The sequence below is a fragment of the Lemur catta genome, chromosome 20 (assembly GCF_020740605.2).
Source record: "Lemur catta isolate mLemCat1 chromosome 20, mLemCat1.pri, whole genome shotgun sequence".
Classification (NCBI taxonomy): Eukaryota; Metazoa; Chordata; class Mammalia; order Primates; family Lemuridae; genus Lemur; species Lemur catta.
In genome coordinates, this window is record NC_059147.1 from 34756954 (window position 1) to 34775780 (window position 18827).

At 59.2% G+C, this 18827-nt stretch overlaps 1 protein-coding gene across 2 annotated transcripts in view; it reads right to left on the reverse strand.

Moving 5' to 3' along the window:
- Positions 1 to 254: 254 nt before the first annotated feature.
- Positions 255 to 18827, reverse strand: part of TCF25 (transcription factor 25) — a 28071-nt gene continuing 9498 nt past the window's right edge. Inside the window, exons 4-18 of one of the 2 annotated variants that reach the window (XM_045533895.1) lie at positions 18236 to 18354; positions 17530 to 17595; positions 14277 to 14359; positions 13838 to 13968; positions 12954 to 13053; positions 11979 to 12072; positions 10305 to 10397; positions 10071 to 10176; positions 7820 to 7979; positions 6346 to 6433; positions 5140 to 5298; positions 3952 to 4042; positions 2323 to 2402; positions 931 to 1003; positions 255 to 589 (exon numbers count right to left, since the gene is read on the reverse strand). In XM_045533895.1, coding sequence (XP_045389851.1) covers positions 413 to 589; positions 931 to 1003; positions 2323 to 2402; positions 3952 to 4042; positions 5140 to 5298; positions 6346 to 6433; positions 7820 to 7979; positions 10071 to 10176; positions 10305 to 10397; positions 11979 to 12072; positions 12954 to 13053; positions 13838 to 13968; positions 14277 to 14359; positions 17530 to 17595; positions 18236 to 18354 — 1620 coding nt within the window. In that variant the 3' untranslated portion in view covers positions 255 to 412. The remainder of the gene's footprint in view (positions 590 to 930; positions 1004 to 2322; positions 2403 to 3951; positions 4043 to 5139; positions 5299 to 6345; positions 6434 to 7819; positions 7980 to 10070; positions 10177 to 10304; positions 10398 to 11978; positions 12073 to 12953; positions 13054 to 13837; positions 13969 to 14276; positions 14360 to 17529; positions 17596 to 18235; positions 18355 to 18827) is intronic. The other variant, XM_045533896.1, reaches the window with a different exon arrangement.

Sequence of the window (18827 nt, forward strand, 5' to 3'; positions counted from 1 at the left end):
CTGGCACAGCAGTGACGCGGGCACCTCTGTGCCGGCCCAGCCAGAGACCCACACGGTGAGGACCACACGGGGCTTTGGTGCTCACAGGGACCCTAGGGACCGTCTCCACCCCCGACTTCTGCCCCCAGGACCTGGGAGCACGTGGTGTGGGTCACTGGGGAGGAGACAGAGCCTCGGCTGACGCTGACGCGAGGCCTCGTGAAGGAAGCACTCACGACGGCAGGGGGGAGCCGCCATTCATGAGGGAGCCGCCATTTATGGGGAGAAACACGTTTATGGAGAGACACGGGGGCAGGCTGACAGCAGCGTCCCTCTGCGGGGAACGGGCGGTCCCGACCAGAGCAGGGACCGGACGGGACCGCACAGCTGCGGCGTCTGCGCCGCTCAGTCCCACTCGCCCTCCCCCTCCGCCTCAGTGTCGTCCTCCGGGGGAGGCGCCTCCAGGTCGTTGAGGTGGAAGTTCGCCATCATGTCCCGCACGGCCAGCATCAGCCGGTTCAGGCCTTGGTTGCGGTTCGGACCCCCCGGCACGCCGTCCTCCAGCCTCTCCCCCTGCGGCAACGGGAGGTGCTGAGCTGGGACTTGGGACCTGGGCCCGAGCAGGAAGATGCGTTGCCAGGCCTGAGGCGGCCCCGCCCCAGCACCGGGCCCCGCCCCTGCCAGGTCCCCGCCCCTGCCAGGTCCCAGTGACGATCGGCAGCTCCCGTCCAACCCAGGCCAGGCCCCGAGACGGGGGGGCCCCGGCGTGGCAGCTACAGCTTCAGGCTGGGCACCCCTACACCTCCTGAGCAGAAGGGGCTCCCCACCGGCACGGCACAGCCTCAGCGGCTCCTCGCCCCCCGCACTGGACCCCAGCAGGGTCCAGACATTGGCACTGGCAGGGACTTACCCGTACCCACGGCGGGCAGAGCCAGGGGGTGTTCGACCTACCTCCGCGGTGTAATTAGGCAGTAATGAGCGGAAGAAGAGAGCGATTGTGTTTCCACGGCTGACCGGACTGATCCTGGAAGGCCAAAAAATAAAGCTGAACTGACATTTTGGGTGCCAGCCCAGCTCTCAGGGACACCTGTCAGCTGCCTCCGCCCCTCTCCGGCACCTGGTGGGGCCCCAGTGGCCCGTGGGGAGAGACACAGGTTCCCAGGCGGTGGCGGGTCAGGGCCCTGGGTGGGTGGTGAAGACCCCTGACCGGCTTGGGAAGGGGCTGTGGCCTGTGGGCCACTGGAGGTGGACGAGGGAGAGACCAGCTCAGCCGCGACCAGCACAGGGCGTCCAGGCTGCGGGCCGGCCCTCTCGAGCCTGCCCTAGCCCGCCGAGGGGGCGGCGGAGGCTGCTGCAGCCAACCTGGCCACCGGCCACCGCACAGACGGCTGCTTCCACGCACAGCTACAGGTGCAGCGTCTCCTTCAGCACTCGCAGATTTGAGAGCGTAAGCCGGTCACGCGCACACAGGAGACCCCACTGGTGGGATGAGCCCCTGGGGCCCAGCCCTGCTGGACTCTGCCTGCCCACACTGCCGGGCACCACACACCACCCCGCGGGCTGCGGCGCGGGGACAACAGGACAATTCCTCGGCGCTGCAGCACCAGCACGTCAGGACGTGGGGTGGTTTGAACCCATGACGTTAACAGAAAATAATTTTCATCTTTATTAGAGGATACGACTGGGAACTACTTTCGCATGAACATGTAGCCCAAGTTTTATAATAGAATTGAGTGGGGAGAAAGGACTTCGTTCTCCCACACGTGTCCTGCCCTGCCCAGGTTTGAACACGCCTGCCTGCTGCAAAGGCGGGATCCATGTGACTCTGGCCACCCTCTGCGGGGGACCGGCCCCGGGCCCCTCCCCACACACTGGCAGCCCCTGCGCCAGCTCCTGGCCCAGGCTCAGGGCCCGCGTCGGGGTCTCTGACCAGGCCCCGTGCAGACCCCTCCGCGGGACCCCAGCACCGCCCACAGTCCGCCCACGCACCTCAGCACACCCGGCAGGCTCTTATTACAGTTTTGATTTTGTATGTATTTCTCGATTCTGTAACTAACGTCTGTTTTCCCGGCTTCACTGGGCACCTCCCCGGGCGGTTTCTGGCTTTGCTTCCCACTGTGTTCTGGCACCGGCTACGGACCTCGCCCGCCAGCCAAGTGCTCGCACACGCGGTGGAGAAGCACATTGGCCACGGCTGCTCTACCGCTGTCCCCTCAAGAGCAGGCGACGGCCCTCCCAATGCCTCGGCTTTCTCAGCCTCAGCGTCCAGAGCAGGTTCCAGGGAGGCCAGAGCAGGGACCTAGAGCCACATGAGCCACAGGGCAAGGCGGGGGGGACAGGTACCTCTCTGGTCTGACGTAGGAGTAGATCGTGTCCAGCGGAGGCAGAGGGTCAAAGCCCATCACAGACTGCGTGGTCACATCCTTCGGGAAAGGGGACAAAACAGAGACGCCGCAGATGCTGGGGCCTCTGCCCTCCTCCAGCAGAGCCCTCCCACCGGTCCCAGTCGGGACTGGACCCAGCCCCTGAGCAAGAGTGGCACAGACATGGCCGTGCTCTTTGTATCAAGGAGCTTTGGGCGAAGGGGAGGGACAGCCCTCCTGCCAACAGGACACTCTCCGTTCTGCCCTGCTCACAGCACTGCGGCAAGGGGGAGTGTCCTACGGCTGCTGCTCACACAGGTGTCAGAAACTCTGGCTCCAGTGGCCGCAGGGCTGCGAGGGCCTGAGCCCAGGTCACACGGAGCTCCTGGAGCAGTGGCCACGCCCAGCCCTCCACTCACAGGGCCCCGGGGCCGTCCTGATTCCGATTAGAACAAACAGCTCCTGCCTGAGACACGGCTGGCCGGGCCAGGTACAAGGCCCAGTAGAGCAGCCCCAAGGTACAGCAGGAGGCTCCAATGTGTCCTCAGCAATGAGCCCAGGGTCACACCACCCTGTGACTCGCTGTTTTTCTCACTCTTTCCATTTTATACAACACCCCCCTCTTTTTTTGAGACAGAGTCTCACTCTGTTACCCAGGGTAGAGTGGTGTGGCATCAGCCTAGCTCACAGCAACCTCAAACTCCTGGGCTCAAGCGATCCTCCTGCCTCAGCCTCCCGAGTAGCTGGGACTACAGGCATGCGCCACCATGCCCGGCTAATTTTTCACATATATTTTTAGTTGTCCAGCCAATTTCCTTTTATTTTTTTTAGTAGAGATGGGGGTTTCACTCTTGCTCAGGCTGTCTCGAACTCCTGAGCTCAAAAGATCCTCCCACAGCCTGAGCAAGAGCGAGACCCCGTCTCTATTAAAAATAGAAAGAAATTATATGGACCGCTAAAAATATATAGAAAAAACTAGCCGGGCATGGTGGCGCATGCCTGTAGTCCCAGCTACTCGGGAGGCTGAGGCAGGAGGATCGCTTGAGCCCAGGAGTCTGAGGTTGCTGTGAGCTAGGCTGACACCACGGCACTCTAGCCTGGGTGACAGAGAGAGACTCTGTCTCGAAAAAAAAAAAAAAGATCCCCCCCGCCTCGGCCTCCCAGAGTGCTGGGATTACAGGCGTGAGCCACCGCGCCCGGCCTGTCTTATCCCTTCGCGACAGCACGAAGGGTCTTCACAGGTTTCCCACGGCAACAGCTGGTGTTCCCACAGACTGTGACACCGGGGGTCTGTGGCAGAGCAGGATTGTGCCCTACAGCTGCACAGAGGCCCCTGCAGCCACGCCGTAGTCACAAGACCGTGGGAGCCACAGCTCAGCAAGGCCCCAGCGCGTGGCTGTCGGCAGGAACCAGGCCTGCACTCCGAGCCCGCGTGGACCTGCCTCTCGCACCCAGCACCGGAGCCCCGGCCGCCGGGCAGGAGCCCTCTGGAGCCCACAGGCCCTGCCACAGGAGAGGGGCCGGGGCTGCCCCTGCTTCACACTGGCAGCAGGAGGGGTGGGCGCATGTGACCGCCGCACACAAAGCTCCATTTTCAGCCCCCCCTTACCGGGGGCAGGGCGGCAACAGCCTCCTTGATCTCGGAGAGGATCACGTGGCGGTGGATGTTCCTGGGTGCGCGCTGGTAGAGCACCTTCCGCCTGAGGCCGAGGAGAAACAAGGAAAACCAGATGAAATGGCAACCACCGTGCAAAACGCCAAGGGCCCCCGGCCCAGCACGAGGCAGCTCGCTGCGTGGCTGGCATCACCGAGAGCTTCACACTTGGTGCCGAGCAGGGACGGCGGCAGCCGGTCCTGGCCTGTTAAGAGCCGACCTCGGGGCAAATCCCAGCCCTGTGGTCCCAGATGAGCCTCTCTGGCCACGAAACGGGAGTCGTGACTCGCAGCCCAGGGCGTGGGAGGACGCACTGAGCTGTTCTGCATGAAGGGACAGCGGGCGTGCCACTGTCAACCGCTGCTGCTGCACAGGCACAGCCACCTGCTTCCGGCTGGAGGTCGCCCCGGAAAGCAGCACAGGAGCAGGTGTGCTCTTCCCGCAGGCGTCCAGGCCAGGGGCAGGGCAGCCGGGTGGGAGGCGTCCCCACCAGCGCAAGTGCCGGGGGTGCCACGCCGCCTCCCCGCGGCCACACAGCAGACGTGGCCTCCCTGTGCCAGCCTGGCCACAGTGCTGACGGCAGAGGCAGAGAAGGGCCGAGGGCACAGCGCACGGGGCCAGAGCGGGTGAGCGGCCGTTCTAGACGGGCCATCAGATGAGCCCCCGAAGTCCCAGTGCGGGGGGGACCGTGGCAGGGGTGCTGCTCCCGGACTCCACTTGCTCGCGTCTCGCCGGCAGGGAGATATTCACCCGACAGAGACGCTGGTGTGAATGAGACCGGCCAGTACCGCAGCAAATGCGGAAACACAAGATTCGTGACCAGAGGAAACACCGAACAAAACCACTACTGTAGGCGACAACCACACGTCGGTTCTGTCCTCCTGTGCTGACGCCAGCAGCAGCCACTGCCCTTGGGACAGGCCGGGGGCCATGCATGCGTGCACACACCCTTTTAACCTTCGGACGGGCCCTCGTGGGCCAGCTGTCTGCAGCAGCGGGCGGCCAGAGCTAGCACACAACCCAGGCGCCCGCAAACCCCCTGCCCTGGAACCAGAGGCTCCCCGGCTTGTGATGAGGGTCCGAGAGGGGTGTGGCGGGGCCGGTCCCCACACCTGACGTGTCCTCACGCAGATCCTGGCTCACCTGCTCTCACAGGCCTCCACGGCAGGGTCTCCGGCGTCCACTGCCTGCAGAACCTCGCGGACGTTCTCCTCCAGCCAGCTCATGGTGGCGGGTTCTTTCCAGAGAAAGTGTGACCTCCCCAGGTACAGGCTGACCAGCTGGCTCAGGGCGGGCGGCTGGCTGCGGGAGAGCGGGGCCGTCAGCAGAGCCCCTGCACCGGCCAGAGCCCGCCCCCAGGCCCGCAGGGCTCCCCAGGCCGGCAGGGCCCCGCTGGTGGGCAGAGGGGATGCCAGGCCATGCCCAGGGGGCTGGAATGAAAGGACGCGGCCTCTTTGGCCGCTGGACCTGGAGACACCTGGCTTCAGAGCGGGCACAGGTGTGAACCTTCTGTATGTGCTTTGTTCTCTAGGAAGAAAGACTGGCTTGAGGGAACCGGAGAGACGTACGAGGAACAAGCACCCGTGTGCCTGTGCGGTGCGTCCCGGAGGGTGGCACACTGGCCTGCTGATAGGGCTGGCCCCTCGTCACGCTTGTTTCTCACGCGTCTGCTTCCCCTTTGTTCGTTTGTTTATTTTTGTAGAGACAGCGTCTTGCTCTGTCCCCCAGGCTGGAGGGCAGTGGTGCGGTCAGCTCACTGCAGCCTCAAAGTAAGGCCTACGCCACCACACCCAGCTAATTTTTCTATTTGTTCTAGAGACAGGGTCTTGCTGTATTGCCCAGTCTGGTCTCATACTCCTGGCCTCAAGGGGTCCTCCTGCCCTGGCCTCCCAAAGTGCTGGGATTACAGGCGTCAGGCACTGCTCCCGGCCTGTTTCCTCTTTATTTGTAGTAACCATTTGTAAAAGGTACCGTGCGACAAAGACACCCAGGGGCACCAGCCCCTGTGCAGGCCACAAACGCGCCCCGTCTCCCTGCCCGGCAGCTGCGCCCCCAGGGCTGATGACGCCCCCACCGCCCCCATCAGGAAGCGCCTCAGTGAGCCTCACTTTTAAGCTAGAGGCTGCTCCCGGGCCCCTCAGTGCTTTTCCTCAGAGGTGAGGGGGGCTCCAGAGCCTTCAACGGCACGACAGCCCCGGCCCCCCAGGAGCTCTGCGCCCCAAGGTCGCCGTCTCAGCCTGTGCTCACCCGAGGCAGCAGTGCCAGCAGCAGCCAGAGCCCCACTGACTCTGAGGACAGTGACCAGGGCGCCCAAGCCTGGCACCCACACCCAGGCCCTTCTGCTCTTACCTGACCTCGGCATTGGGTCCAAAGAAGCTGTGGCTGGCGACGGTAGTGTCGGGCCGCACGCTGCAGTACTCCAGCAGGGGCAGCAGGACTGGGGGCGGCAAAGGCTCCGTCAGGCCTCTGAGCACCTGCCCCGGCCACTCCCAGGCCAGGGAGGGGGTCCTGTCCCAGACTCGGCTTGGTGTTTGCAAAGTACGGGAGTGGAAAGCCAGCGGGCCCGTGTTTCTGACCAGCATTCCGAGCTGTTGCCACCAGGGCCACCAGGGCCTGAAGCTGGGGCCTCCTCCCAGGGGCCCGAGGAGCCTGTGACCTTGCAGGGGGATGTCCCTCCCGGCGTCCACTTCTGCCTCCAAGGGAGACCCACCCAGGACCCCCCAAGCACATGTAGGCAGACAACTCCATCATGAAGCCCAGAGCCCACAGCAGCAGCCGACCCGCTGTGCCCCTGGGCAGAGCCTGCCTCGGCCCACCCTGTGTGCAGCGTTGTCCGGCTGGGTGGCTGTGGCTTCCCCGGACTGCCTGCCTGCTGGGTGGCCCCCGGGGATGTGCTGCCACTCCGGCCACTGGGAGAGCAGCTGTGGCAGCTCCGCTGTGCCACACGCAGGGCCAGACACGCCCTGTGACACACGGCTGCTCTCATGGAACAGAGGACACACCAGCCACACCTGACCCCAGAGGGGACGGAGGCAGCTTCTTAGACAAAGCAGATGAGCCCCTTGGGTCGGTGGACAGCTGTTGTCGACGGAACCCTGACAAGGCCCTGCAGGTGGGCACAGCCGTGGGCACAGTCCTGCCCATGCTGAGGGCCCCCAGCGAAGCAATGCTGACTCCAGGACTTTCTCACCGAAGACGGTGGTCACGCAGCCTGTGCACACCAGCTGTACGCAAACAGCGCTCACCACACCCCCAGTGACCGTCAAGGGAGCCCTGTCTGGAGGCGGGTTTCAACTGTGTTTGTGGGAAGGACCGGCCCTCAGATCTGACTGGGCGGCAGCCTTGCCGAGCGGGCCCAGGATGCGGGTGGAGGCAGTGGAGAGGCACGGGCAGGGCTCGGGAGCAGCTGTGGACGCTGAGTCCACCCGGAACCCCGGAGTCACATGGGCCTCTCTCCATGCCCCGGTGGCACTGAGCACGACCCTGTGCCGGGTGTTGGGGTCCTTTACGACGTCCTCCTGACGTGTCCCTGCACTGTGCGGACGCTCCCCTGCGCTCTGCCCTCCCCAGAGACCACCTGACACGTTTAACACCGGCTAACACGCCACGTCTTCCAGCCAACCCTGTCTCCCTGCCCTAAGACACGGCCCCCAGAGCAGGAATGCTTGTTCCTCTCTTCTGGCCCACGTCTGGCCTGGCACGCAGTGGGCTCACGGCGCCGGGCAGACCAGCTTCCCGACTCCAGCTGCGGCGTGTTGTGAGGGCTCATTCAAGAGCGCACCTTTCTGCAAGTGTGGGGGGACGAGCTGCTGGGGCCGCCTACCTCCGGGGAACATGGTGAGTGCCTGGCGGATCAGGAGCGAGGCCTTCTCCCTGGCAGAGCTGAGCTCCTGCTCAGGGAGGTCTGTCTGTTGACTCAGCAGAAAATACGCCAGTGGAACGGAGAAGGCGAAATTTGGGAGCTGAGACAGGTTTCGATGACCCTACAAGAAGTGAAGAAACAGAGTTTGGGGCCTCAAGGTCATAGAGACAAACAGGCGAGGTTCAGACGCTGACGGCAGGGGCTGCGCTCCCCAGCGAGCACACGCGTTTTGCGGGCATCTCTCTAACTGGGCGTAAAGAGAACCTGGGCTTCCAGCCGGGGGGTTTCTACGTGCAGAAAAGGCGAAAGGACACGGAGGGTGTGGGACAAGTAAAGCGGCTGCCCCGAGTGACGGTGCCGCAGCCAGCGCCCCCAGCGTGGACGGGAGGCGAGCGCAGGCCGGCGGCCTCCTCTCTGCCCCAGCACGAGACGCCTGCGACCACTGACAGGGCTCTCCCGGCCTTTCCCACACAGGCTCGTAACAGACGCCGGACTGTGTTTTCTTCTATGAAAATGGGATCGCAGTCTTCACGGAGCTTCGTAACCTTATAAACCATCACATTCTTCTGCAGCCTCAGTCTGGGGGCCTCCCCAAGGTTTCCCTGCAAGTCTGTTTTCAGGAGCTCCAGGTATTTCTTTTCTTTTCTTTTCTTTTCTTTTCTTTTCTTTTCTTTTCTTTTCTTTTCCACCATCGTAAGGCTCCTCGTTTATGTGTGAGGAGTATGACGTTACCTGAGTTGTACTACGGTAAGTGGAGGATGCACGTTGTAACCACAGGGAAAAAGTCACTAAAAGATAAACAAAGCGACACCCACACGCCCATGTTCACCGCGGCACCACTCACAGCAGCCGGGAGGCGAAGCCACGAAACGTCCTTCTGCAGAAGAGAAGCAAATGCAACGTGGCACATGGCGCTGCAGACACAGGCAGCAACGTGGGCACAAGCTGCCGGCCTGCTCAAGGCGGTCGCCACAACCTTCAGTCTGCAAACAACATGCTGCAGTTTTATGTGTCAAAGGTCGTCACACGTGGCTGGTTTTCTGCTCTGGCTTACGGCAAGCTGTCGGCTGCCTGCATTCTTACCTGGTGCTCTGCGTCCTCTGCCAAACTCTTTTCTGTTGTGGGCAGAACTCAGTTCCTTGTGGTGTGAGGACTGAAGCCCCCATTTTCTCCCTACCCCTCTGCCAGGGCTGCTCCCGGCGCCCAGAGCTGCCCTCCCGGGCCGGCCCCGACTCCCTCCTTCGCACACTCGAATCTCGACCTCTCATGCTCTCGGGTGTTGCTGGGAACTACATCGCTGCAGAAGGTGAGACTTCTTGGCCAACTATGCTAAATGCATAATTCAAAATGATTTACCTATTTTTCATCATATGTCAACATGTGCTATGAAAAAATTCAAGCACAGAAAGTCAAAAGCTGTCGCCCTCCCCAGCCGGCCCTGCTGGGGGTTAGCATTCCGGAGTCCCTGTGTCCTCCAGACAATTCCTCCCCACAGGAGCCCAGGTGTCAGTTTAAACTTCCTAGTAGCTGTACTAAAAACAGGTGAAATTGATTTTAATACACTGTATCTAAGCCAGGGCACCTGAAATACCATTCCAACACTTATCAATGTAAAAGTTAGCCGAGGTGGTTTGCATTCTTTTCTTCTTTTCTCGCGGTGGGTCAGAACCTGACGTGCACCCAGCACTCTGCACACCTGGACTAGGTGTGTGGGCCCCAGGAGGCCGAGGGCCGTCATCTGCACAGCGACGCCTGGATCGGACGTGGCGTGTGTAATCGGTCACGAACACATGGGTGTCTGTCGGTTCAGCATTTCTGGGGTGCGACACCCCACACTCAAAACACGGGCCTGCCCTTTGCACGGCACTTGCTGGGGTCCCGTGTCAGCCACATGACCTTCCCCGACCTCCTGCCTGCGTCTCCCTGTAGGGACCACGAGGAACTCTGTGCTTGCGCCCACCGTGCACTCGCCTGCACCGCTGCCCCTGCAGGCACTTCCCGGTGGTGTGTGCATGCGCAGGACTCTCCTGTCAGGCTGCCATGCCGCCCTCCAGGGAGGCTGGACCCCGCCCAGCAAGGCAGAGGGAGCCCAAAGGCAAGAGGGCCTGGTCCTGTGCCTGACCTCCCCGTCTCAGCTCACAGGACGCCAGACCGAGACAGGCTAAGCAGCAGCAGCCGTCACTCCCAGTGACAGTGCACGACTCGCACCTACCTCCCACTCCTGGAAGAGGCGGATCAAGTACTCGTAGTTCCGGGCCCGCAAGGCCAGGTGGTCCACAAGCAGCAGCATGCACAGGGGGTCCTCATCCGGCTCGAGGCTTCCAGAGGCATCGCCGTGAACAGAGAGCAAAGGGGGCAGAGGGGACGCCGTCACGGTCCAGAGTGGGCAGCAGTGTCGGGGAGCTGCGGCCACTGCAGCGAGGACAGGCGCCCGGCAGACACTCACCTCAGGATGAGCTTGCAGTACTCCAGCGCCGTGCGCGGGCAGCCTCGCTTCTCCAGGAAGCTCATCTGCTTGTAGAGGGCCAGGTAGAAGCTCCTAGGTGCGAAGAGGTTCCCGTGATCAGAGTGGGGCGGAGAGCTGAGCACAGCGCCCCGCAGTCTGCCCTTGACTCTGGGCTTTGTGGGCATTTCCCGTGTGCCCCGGTGCGGGCAGACGTCTGAGAACGCTCCCGTGTGTGAAGGTGTGTGCTCTACTTGCTGTTTATGAAGCTATGTACTTATTTGTATGTTGAAAATCGAGCTTATTTGAAACCTTTCTTTTTTTTCCTGAGACAGTCTCCCTCTGTCGCCCAGGCTGGAGTGCAGTGGCATCATCACAGCCCACAGCAGCCTCAGACTCCCAGCTCAAGCATCCTCCTCCCTCAGCCTCCTGAGTAGCGGGGACTGCAGGCGCGTGCCACCAGGCCCAGCTAATTTTTCTATTTTCTTGTGGAGACCGGGTCTCACTCTTGCTTAGGCTGGTCTTGAACTCCTGCCCTCCAGCAATCTACCTGCCTCAGCCTCCCGAAGTGCTAGGATTACAGGTATGAGCCACCACACATGGCCCTTATTGTGTTTTTTGTTTACTATTTATCATTTAAAGGAAGAGAGTTAAAATCTCCCATTATAATAATGATCTTAGTTTATCCTCAAATTTTAACAGTTCTCCTATTGGATGCATGAAGTCCCATGACTTCAGTCATGCTGGCAGACTGGTATCTTTACCAAGAAACAGCCCACTGTTCCTTTCCTACCTGGAATATTAATATTTTATAACTATTTCAAAGAACTATGAATTTAACAGGAAGAGATAAAAGCAGCACAGAGGAAGACAGTGGCGAGAAGTCAGACGCGGCCCCCAGGGCCATCTGTGCAGCAGGTCCCTGAGCCTTGGTGCCCTGGGGAGGCCTTGAGGACAGGAGTGTGGCCCACACTGGGGACAGTCAACAGCAGCTGGAGAACGCAAGGCAGGAGGGGCCCCTGTGCCCGCTGCTGCCTGGGGACCACCTGGAACCACGATGCAGGACCCGCCTCTGCCAGGAGCGGAGGTCGGTGCCCAACAGGGAGCCAAACACGGGATGGCGAGGAAGACACACAGGCACAGGGCCCTGCAGCGCAGGCCGACGGGCCGCCCGCGGGAGGGCCAGGAAGGAGCTGCCGCAGCCATCCCGGTCTAACCAGGGAGGGCCGGTGCCACAGTGCTGGCCGCAGGGACAGAAGTGTCCGAAAGAAGCATGTGCTGCACGTGAACACTCAACCCAGGGGACAAGGATCGGGTGGAATCTGAGCTGCTCACTGAAGAATCAGGACACAGACCTGCAAAGCATCCAGAATATTCTAAACCTGCCGGGGACACAGGCTTTCCTCCCAACACGCAGGCAAACGCAGCGAGGATCCCATGGTGGCGACTTCTCACGCGGGCGAACTCAAACCCAGCCCTGTTCCTAAGCTTCGTCCTGAGCGGGTACTTGTGAGTAGTCCTGGACCCAGAGGGCCCTGGTCCACCCTCAAGGACAGCCGCGTGCTACCCACTACACTGCAGCAGCCACGGGGGGCCCCTCACGCCCAGGAGGAAGGGAGGTGAGCCCCCCGGCGCAAGCTGCCCCCCAGGAGTCGGCCCCACGTGGGCCCTGCTCACCTGTTCTCAGGTCTGCGGTAGTCCAGCCGGCAGGTCCCGCTGGTGAGACTGAACAAGGGGTGGAAGGCGCACTCCATGCTGTACAGGGCTCTCTCTGCAGCACAGGAGCACGGGGTGGGGGTGTGCGTGCGTGCGTGCGTGCGTGTGTGTGTGTGTGTGTGTGTGTGTGTGTCACGGTTGCGCACGGCAACTGCAACCCCCCCCAGATGTCGCTAGATGACTAGCCATGAGGAAAGGTCTGGAAGGAACCCGCTAACTAGGATCCTGGACGCTGAGAGGGCACAGATGTGACCTCCCACGTACCCAGCACCTCTCTGAGTTTTCTGCAACCCCAGAACCCGTGAGCCTCGGAGGGACACGAAGTAAACACCAGGTCTGACTGACCCCGTGTCCTGGTCGCACAGGGCATCTAGGCGTGTCATGCAAACATGCGTCCACACAAAACCTGCACAGTCTTGCTCACAGCAGCCAAAAAGTGGCCACAGCCCTGAGACGTCCATCCATCAGCTAATGATGGGTACACAAGACGTGGTTTATCCGCACAGCGGAGTATTGTTCGACCACCAAAGGGAATGAAGGTCTGATACGGGCCCCAAGGATGAACCCTGGAAACACGGTGGTGGAAGACGCCGGGCAGAGGACCACATGTCGTATAATCACGTTTACACTGAACGTCCGGAGCAGAGACAGGAAGTAGATTAGTGGTGCGGGAGGTGGGGGGGGGGGGGGGGTGTCTTTTATGGGTAATGAAAATAATCTAAAACCGACTGTGGTGACAGCTGCACAACTCTGGCATGAGCCAAAAACCAATGAATTGTATACTTTACATGTGTGAGTTCTACGGTGTGTGAATTATATCTCGGTAAAGCTATTATTTTAAAAACACCCTGGCAGATTCATGTGTATCCTGCCACCTTACAGAGCAGCATCGGTGCCTGTCGGCTTGTGCCGCCCCCACAAAACGCGCGGTCTCACCTATGAGGTCTCGAGCCATCTCCTGGTCCTCCTGGAAGCGGCAGGCGTCGCTGAGCTGCAGCAGCGAGTCCACGTGGTAGGGGCTCGTCTGAAGTAGAACCTGCCGGAAAAGCAGACAGCCCTGGAGGAAAGCTGCGGGCAGAGCTCTCTCTGGGAAAGACGCCCAGCGAGGCCCTGGCCCACCAGGCCCTCTTTTCTTGCAACCACTTAAAACTGGCGGGAAATTATTATGGGGCGAGTCATAATACCCCCCAGCTGAAAACGTGCTGCTGGGCTGAACCACGGATGTGCTCTGAGGTGGGAACTCAGAACGAGGCGCACCTCGCTGGGCACCACCTCAGCTGTCCCCACCCCAAGAGGAACAGAGGTGAGGAAGCCTCTTCCCACCCTGCGAGATGATGCAGCTCTCAAAGGTGCGAGCCCAGCCCCAGCATGCGGCACTCGGGGCCAGGGCAGCCAGGGGGAAGGTGGCTCCTTCCGGTCCTGCAGTGACCACAGGCCCAAGAGTGGCCCGGGGACAGGGCTGGTTGGGGTCTTGGGACGCTGGGGCAGCCTGGCCGCCACGCCTGGGGGAGTCCTAAGGACGCAGGCCTCGGTGACTCAGGGGATGGCATGGGCTGCCCTGGCCACACCAGCACAGCAGGAAGCGAGGCCGTGCCCAGGAAGGCTCCCTGAGAAGGGCCTGTGAGGTGTGTTCTAGGCTCTGCTCTGAGTGTGGATGGATGTGAACACGCCTCCCCCGGCCAGTCTGCCACCCTGCACAGACAGGCACCCCCGTCTGCCTGGCCCCTCGAGGACACCTTCCCAAATCGCGAGGGACACGAAGCCGCGCGCAGTGGCAGCCGGCACTGCCCCCGCCCTGCCGGGCTGCAGGGTCCACGCACCACAATGTTGTTGGGCTCCATGGACTCCACAGCCATCAGGAACTTGTGCTGCGCCTGCTGGTACTCCTCACTGTGCTCAAACGCGAAGAAGGAAAGGCCTTTTCTTGACTCCAGCAGCCGCATGGACAGACCTGGAGGGTGACAGTGCTCAGTCTGTGGGGATGGCGGCTCCGGCACGGTCATCTGTCCTCGAGGTGTTCTTGGTGAGGACTCTGCCACCAACTCGCCCCGAGGGCACGCATGCAAGTCACCCAGCCCTGGGCAGGGCGGCCCCAGCCACAAGGAGGAGGCCTGTCAGCTTTGCGTTCCCAGAGCTCAGATCCCGCTCAGAGGACAGGGCGGAGTGTGAAATGTCCCAAGACAGCAAGCCCCGCTGGCCTGGGGGAAACTTTGGGGACAGGGACACACACAGCCCCCCGCAACCTCTGCAGACCCTCACCTGGTTTGCTGTAGCGGGGCCAGGTGCTCTTAGGGGTCGTGAGCCACGTACACTTGGGGTACACGCGCTGTCTCTGCCGAGGCCTGGGGACAACAGGACACAGAACCAGCTTAACCTTCCGTGGCTCGTGGGGACCTGGGCCTGGCCGCCTACTCTCGGCAGGAGCTGTGGAAGCAGAGCCGAGGGCAGGAGGGCACGTGGGGCGGGTGTCATCAGAACGGGGCGCAAACAGGCGTCAGGGACGGGACAGACACAGGAGCACCAGCTCACCAGGCAACCGAGAAATGGAAAAAGCGAAAATTCAACCAGTCCAGCAAAAAGGCAGGAAAGGTAAAAAAGGAAACCAAAATGAAAACCTAAAATAAAAATGACAAGAACAAGACCGAGCCTGCTGGTACTCTGCACACGCAGAAGCTGGCTTCCCACGGTGGCCTGCGGGGACGAAGGCAGGCCTTGGCATTCTCCTCTCCTGAGACCCCACAGCACAGCGACAGGGAAACACGGTAACAACAAAGAGAACTGAAGGAGGACATCGGCACGCCTGACACGTGTGCTCTGGGGCCGGCTCCGCAGGCCTGGCGTGGGCTGCAGGAGTGTGCCAGGGCCACCCGCCCCCCACTCCCAGGCAGAGTGCTCTGAGCTGTCATTCGGGGGCCTCAGTGGCAGGTGCTGGGCCCCTGGGTGGGGCATCTCGGGCGGGCAGGGAGACCACCGGAGAAGGCACAGGGCTTCTGTTAGTTACAACAGTGACGGGCACATGGACGTCTGTATGTTATTCTCTGTTCTTTTTTGGTAATAATCTGAACTATTTCACTAAAAACAAACAAAAGAGCAAATGAGAAGCTGAGCTATTAGGAACAGGATAAAAAATTATGTTTCTTCTCCCAAAAAGAAAGTAATAAACTGCAGGGGAAAAACCCAACTGTACAAGGAAAACGTGGTCAAAATCTGAAGGAAACTAAAATGTACCATGATCTGGGGTGACTGGCTGGGTGTCAAAAAGAGAATTAACTGGCTGCTCAGAACCACCCGGGGCAACGGAATCCCAGCAACAGCCCAGCCTGCAGTGAGCCGGATGCGTGCGCACACGAGGAAACCTCTGGAACCAGGTGCCGCCGCAGGGCAAGAGCACCCGAAGCCTAGCAGTCCTGCGAGCGGGGGAGGGTGCGGAGGGAGGGTGGGTGACGGGCTGGCGGGTCTGTCACCACAGGAGTCAAGGACCCGCGCAAGAGCAGTGTCCCTGTCATCTGCTGGGAGACCCTGAGAGCCCCCAGGAGAGGAACAGCAACACGCCGAGTCTTCGTCTCCGAGGAGCAGGACGGGGACGGCGTGGGCGGGAGGAGGAGGGAGAGAACTGTGGCTTCTCCACGGAAGTCTGGCAGGACTCAAGTTCTTTTTTTTTGAGACAGAGTCTCACTCTGTTGCCCGGGCCAGAGTGCTGTGCTAAGATTACAGGTGTGAGCCACCATGCCGGGCCTAAATTTTTAAGGAAATAAATATAATAAAAAATATAATAATAGTATAAAAATAATAAAATCAATTATCAACTAATTACTATTAACAATTATAATGTGCAGAAATAACACCATGCAAAAATGTAAAGAAATGGCAAAGGCAGACCAAGCTGATGCAGACACAACGAAGGTGTCTGGGAATAGGGAGAGTGCTCAGGCCACAAAGAGAACATTTTAGAGCATAACTGTTTTTCATTAATATTAAAAAAAAAGGACATAAAAGTCAGAAACCCTTGTGTCCTGAACAACTTCACACCAAAAATGTAAAGTAAAACATAAAGCAAAAACTGTTAGAAACACAAGGGAAGTGTGAGCAAATAGCATGTGAAAAAATCCTCAACCTTAATCATAATCAAAGACATAAAAGTCAAAACATGAAGTCTGTTTTCTGTCCACACATGATAACAGACTTTAAAACCCGCTGCTGTCTACTCCGGCTCAGCGGGTGAGCACCGGCCCTGGCGGGTGCCCGGTGTGAGCTACACACTCTCTGGGAGGCACGTGCACACACGGAGCAAAGCCCAAGTCCAGGGCAAGTTCCGGAATGCGCCTGCACAGGCGCAGAAGCTGCCGCCAGGGCTGGGGGTAAGCTGAGGCTGGGTGAGGAGGTGACCCCAGTTCACTGCGGTGCAGAGCCGACGCCGAGGGCTCAGACGTGCAGAGCCAGGTGTGCTGGGGCCACGTGAGCGAGATGTGTTTATGGAGCAGAAAGGCCCCTGAGAAGATGCAGCAAACTGCTCTGACAGATTCTGTGGCTGGGGGAGGCATGGAGTCAGAAGAGGCATTTCTAAATCGCTTGAAATTTTTTATAAGAAGCATTTAGCTCTATAATCAGAAAAAATATATACTCAGAAAGACAAAGCGTTCTGGACACTTGCATAGAGTCCAGAAGCAGACCACCCATGCCCCTACACAAAGCCCTCCGGACTCTCACGCTTTTTCTCCTGCAAGGAGCCTGGGGAACCCCTGCACCCCTCAGCCATCTCAGTCAACTATCACTCATCTGCAGCACGCTGATTCTAAGAACTATTAAATTAACACAAATAAGACTTTGCTCACGGCCAGGCGCGGTGGCTCACACCTGTAATTCCAGCACTCTGGGAGGCTGAGGCGGGAGGATGGCTTGAGCTCAGGAGTTTGAGACCAGCCTGAGCAAGAGCGAGACCCCATTGCTACTAAAAACAGAAAAATTAGCTGGGAGTCGTGGTGTGTGCCTACAGTCCCAGCTACTCGGGAGGCTGAGGCAGGAGGATGCTTGAGCCCAGGAGTCTGAGGTTGCTGTGAGCTGTGATGATGATGCTGCCCTCTACTTGGGGCAACAGAGCGAGACTCTGTCCCCAAAACAAAACAAAACAAAATAAATTTATCTCAGACCCTAAACTTCATGTTAGTTTTGCTCTGACTGAGAAGCCAAAATGGACCTGGCTGAGATTTCAGGCCTGGAAGCTCAAAATTTAACAGCTTTTAGAGTGTTTCTAAAAACATGAGGGCAGTGTGAGGGACAGAGTCCAACCAACCACGCTGGGCACCTCAACAACCCAAGTTCACGAATAAGGTCACGCACGGACCATCTCCTTGGATGACCTTTCCAGACCCCAAGCCTGAGGCTTCCACGTGTCCATTACAGCCTTAAGCAATCCCCCTCCAGGGTTTTTAATGGGCTACAAGAACATTCTCCTCCCTCAAGAATCTAAAACGGAACGAAAGGGTTGGAGGACGCAGCTGCGCATGGTGCTTACCTTTGCTCCCCCAGGACTGCTCGAGCACCAAAATACCTTTTCAGTTCTGTGTCTGGATTCAAGTGTCTGGAGAATTGAAAATTTCAGAAAGTAAAATTATGTTCTACAATGATTCTGGAAATGCTAGAAAGCCACGTAAGAACCCAGGAGGGAGAACGGTGATCGTGGCTTCCAAGTCACCTCCAGGCCTCCTTCCCTTAAAACCACCCCCGACCTGCCCGAGGGCACGGGAGGGGCAGCGGGTGCAGGGAGGACTCAGAGTCACCGCTGGATGCAGGAGGGCACCTGGGTGCGGGCACGCGTCTGTTTTCGAGGCTGACTGGGGGCGGCACACGCTCCCTGAGACTAGATCGATGTGTCTGAACTGACTCTAGGTGGCTTTTGTTTTTAAAGCTGACAACGATCTCTGAACTGGGGACAAGGATTCACTGGGCATCTGTGAGACCACAGGATGAATTGCTGTGCGAGGATGACGCGGCACTGTCACAGTTCAAGAAAGAACTTCCTAAGATACGTAAAAGCAAAGCTAAAAGTCCTCTGAAACACGGGAGAATTTTCCTTTTCTTCCTTCTCCTTGTTCCTATTTCCTAAATGTTTAATAATACACTCATATTATTTTAAAATAAAGATAGTAAATTTCCTTGTTCTTTCTACATAACTCCTCCTCTCCACAGGGCCCCTGGTGCAGCCGGGCAGGGGCTCGCACCTGTGCTCCACGTACAGCACGTGCTTCCTGGAGCTCAGGGGCGCCGGGCCCGGGTGGCTCAGTCCGCTGCCGTCCTCGATCCTCTCCAGGATGCGGTCGATGTCCTCCAGGCCATTTTCCTGAATGCCCAAAAACAACCCGGTCAGCACCACACTGCCTGTATCCTAAAGATTGTAACGATCAATAACAAAAGACTTATTTTGAGAGAACTATTTAAACTGTTTTTACTTCCTAAAAGACAGTATAATTCAAATACTATGTATCACACAGATATTTAGAAAAAAGAGATGTTCCACAAGCAGCAGCTCAGAATGGGTAAAAATCAGAGAACCAGAGGGACCCTAGAAACAGGTGGGTCCGAAGACCACGTTCCACGTCCTCAGTACACAGAGCGGGACCCGTGACCCCAGCCAAACAGGAACAAAGCTACGACCTCTTCTCAGGACAAGGAGAATCCGACAGGATCAAGCCAGTAATGCAAACATACTTTCTGGCGACAGACCAGGCCCTGTGAGAGGTTTCTACCCAGCCACCCCCAGTCCGGGACGCCAGACACATGTCACCGCAGGCATCACACAGGCCCGGGAGCAGC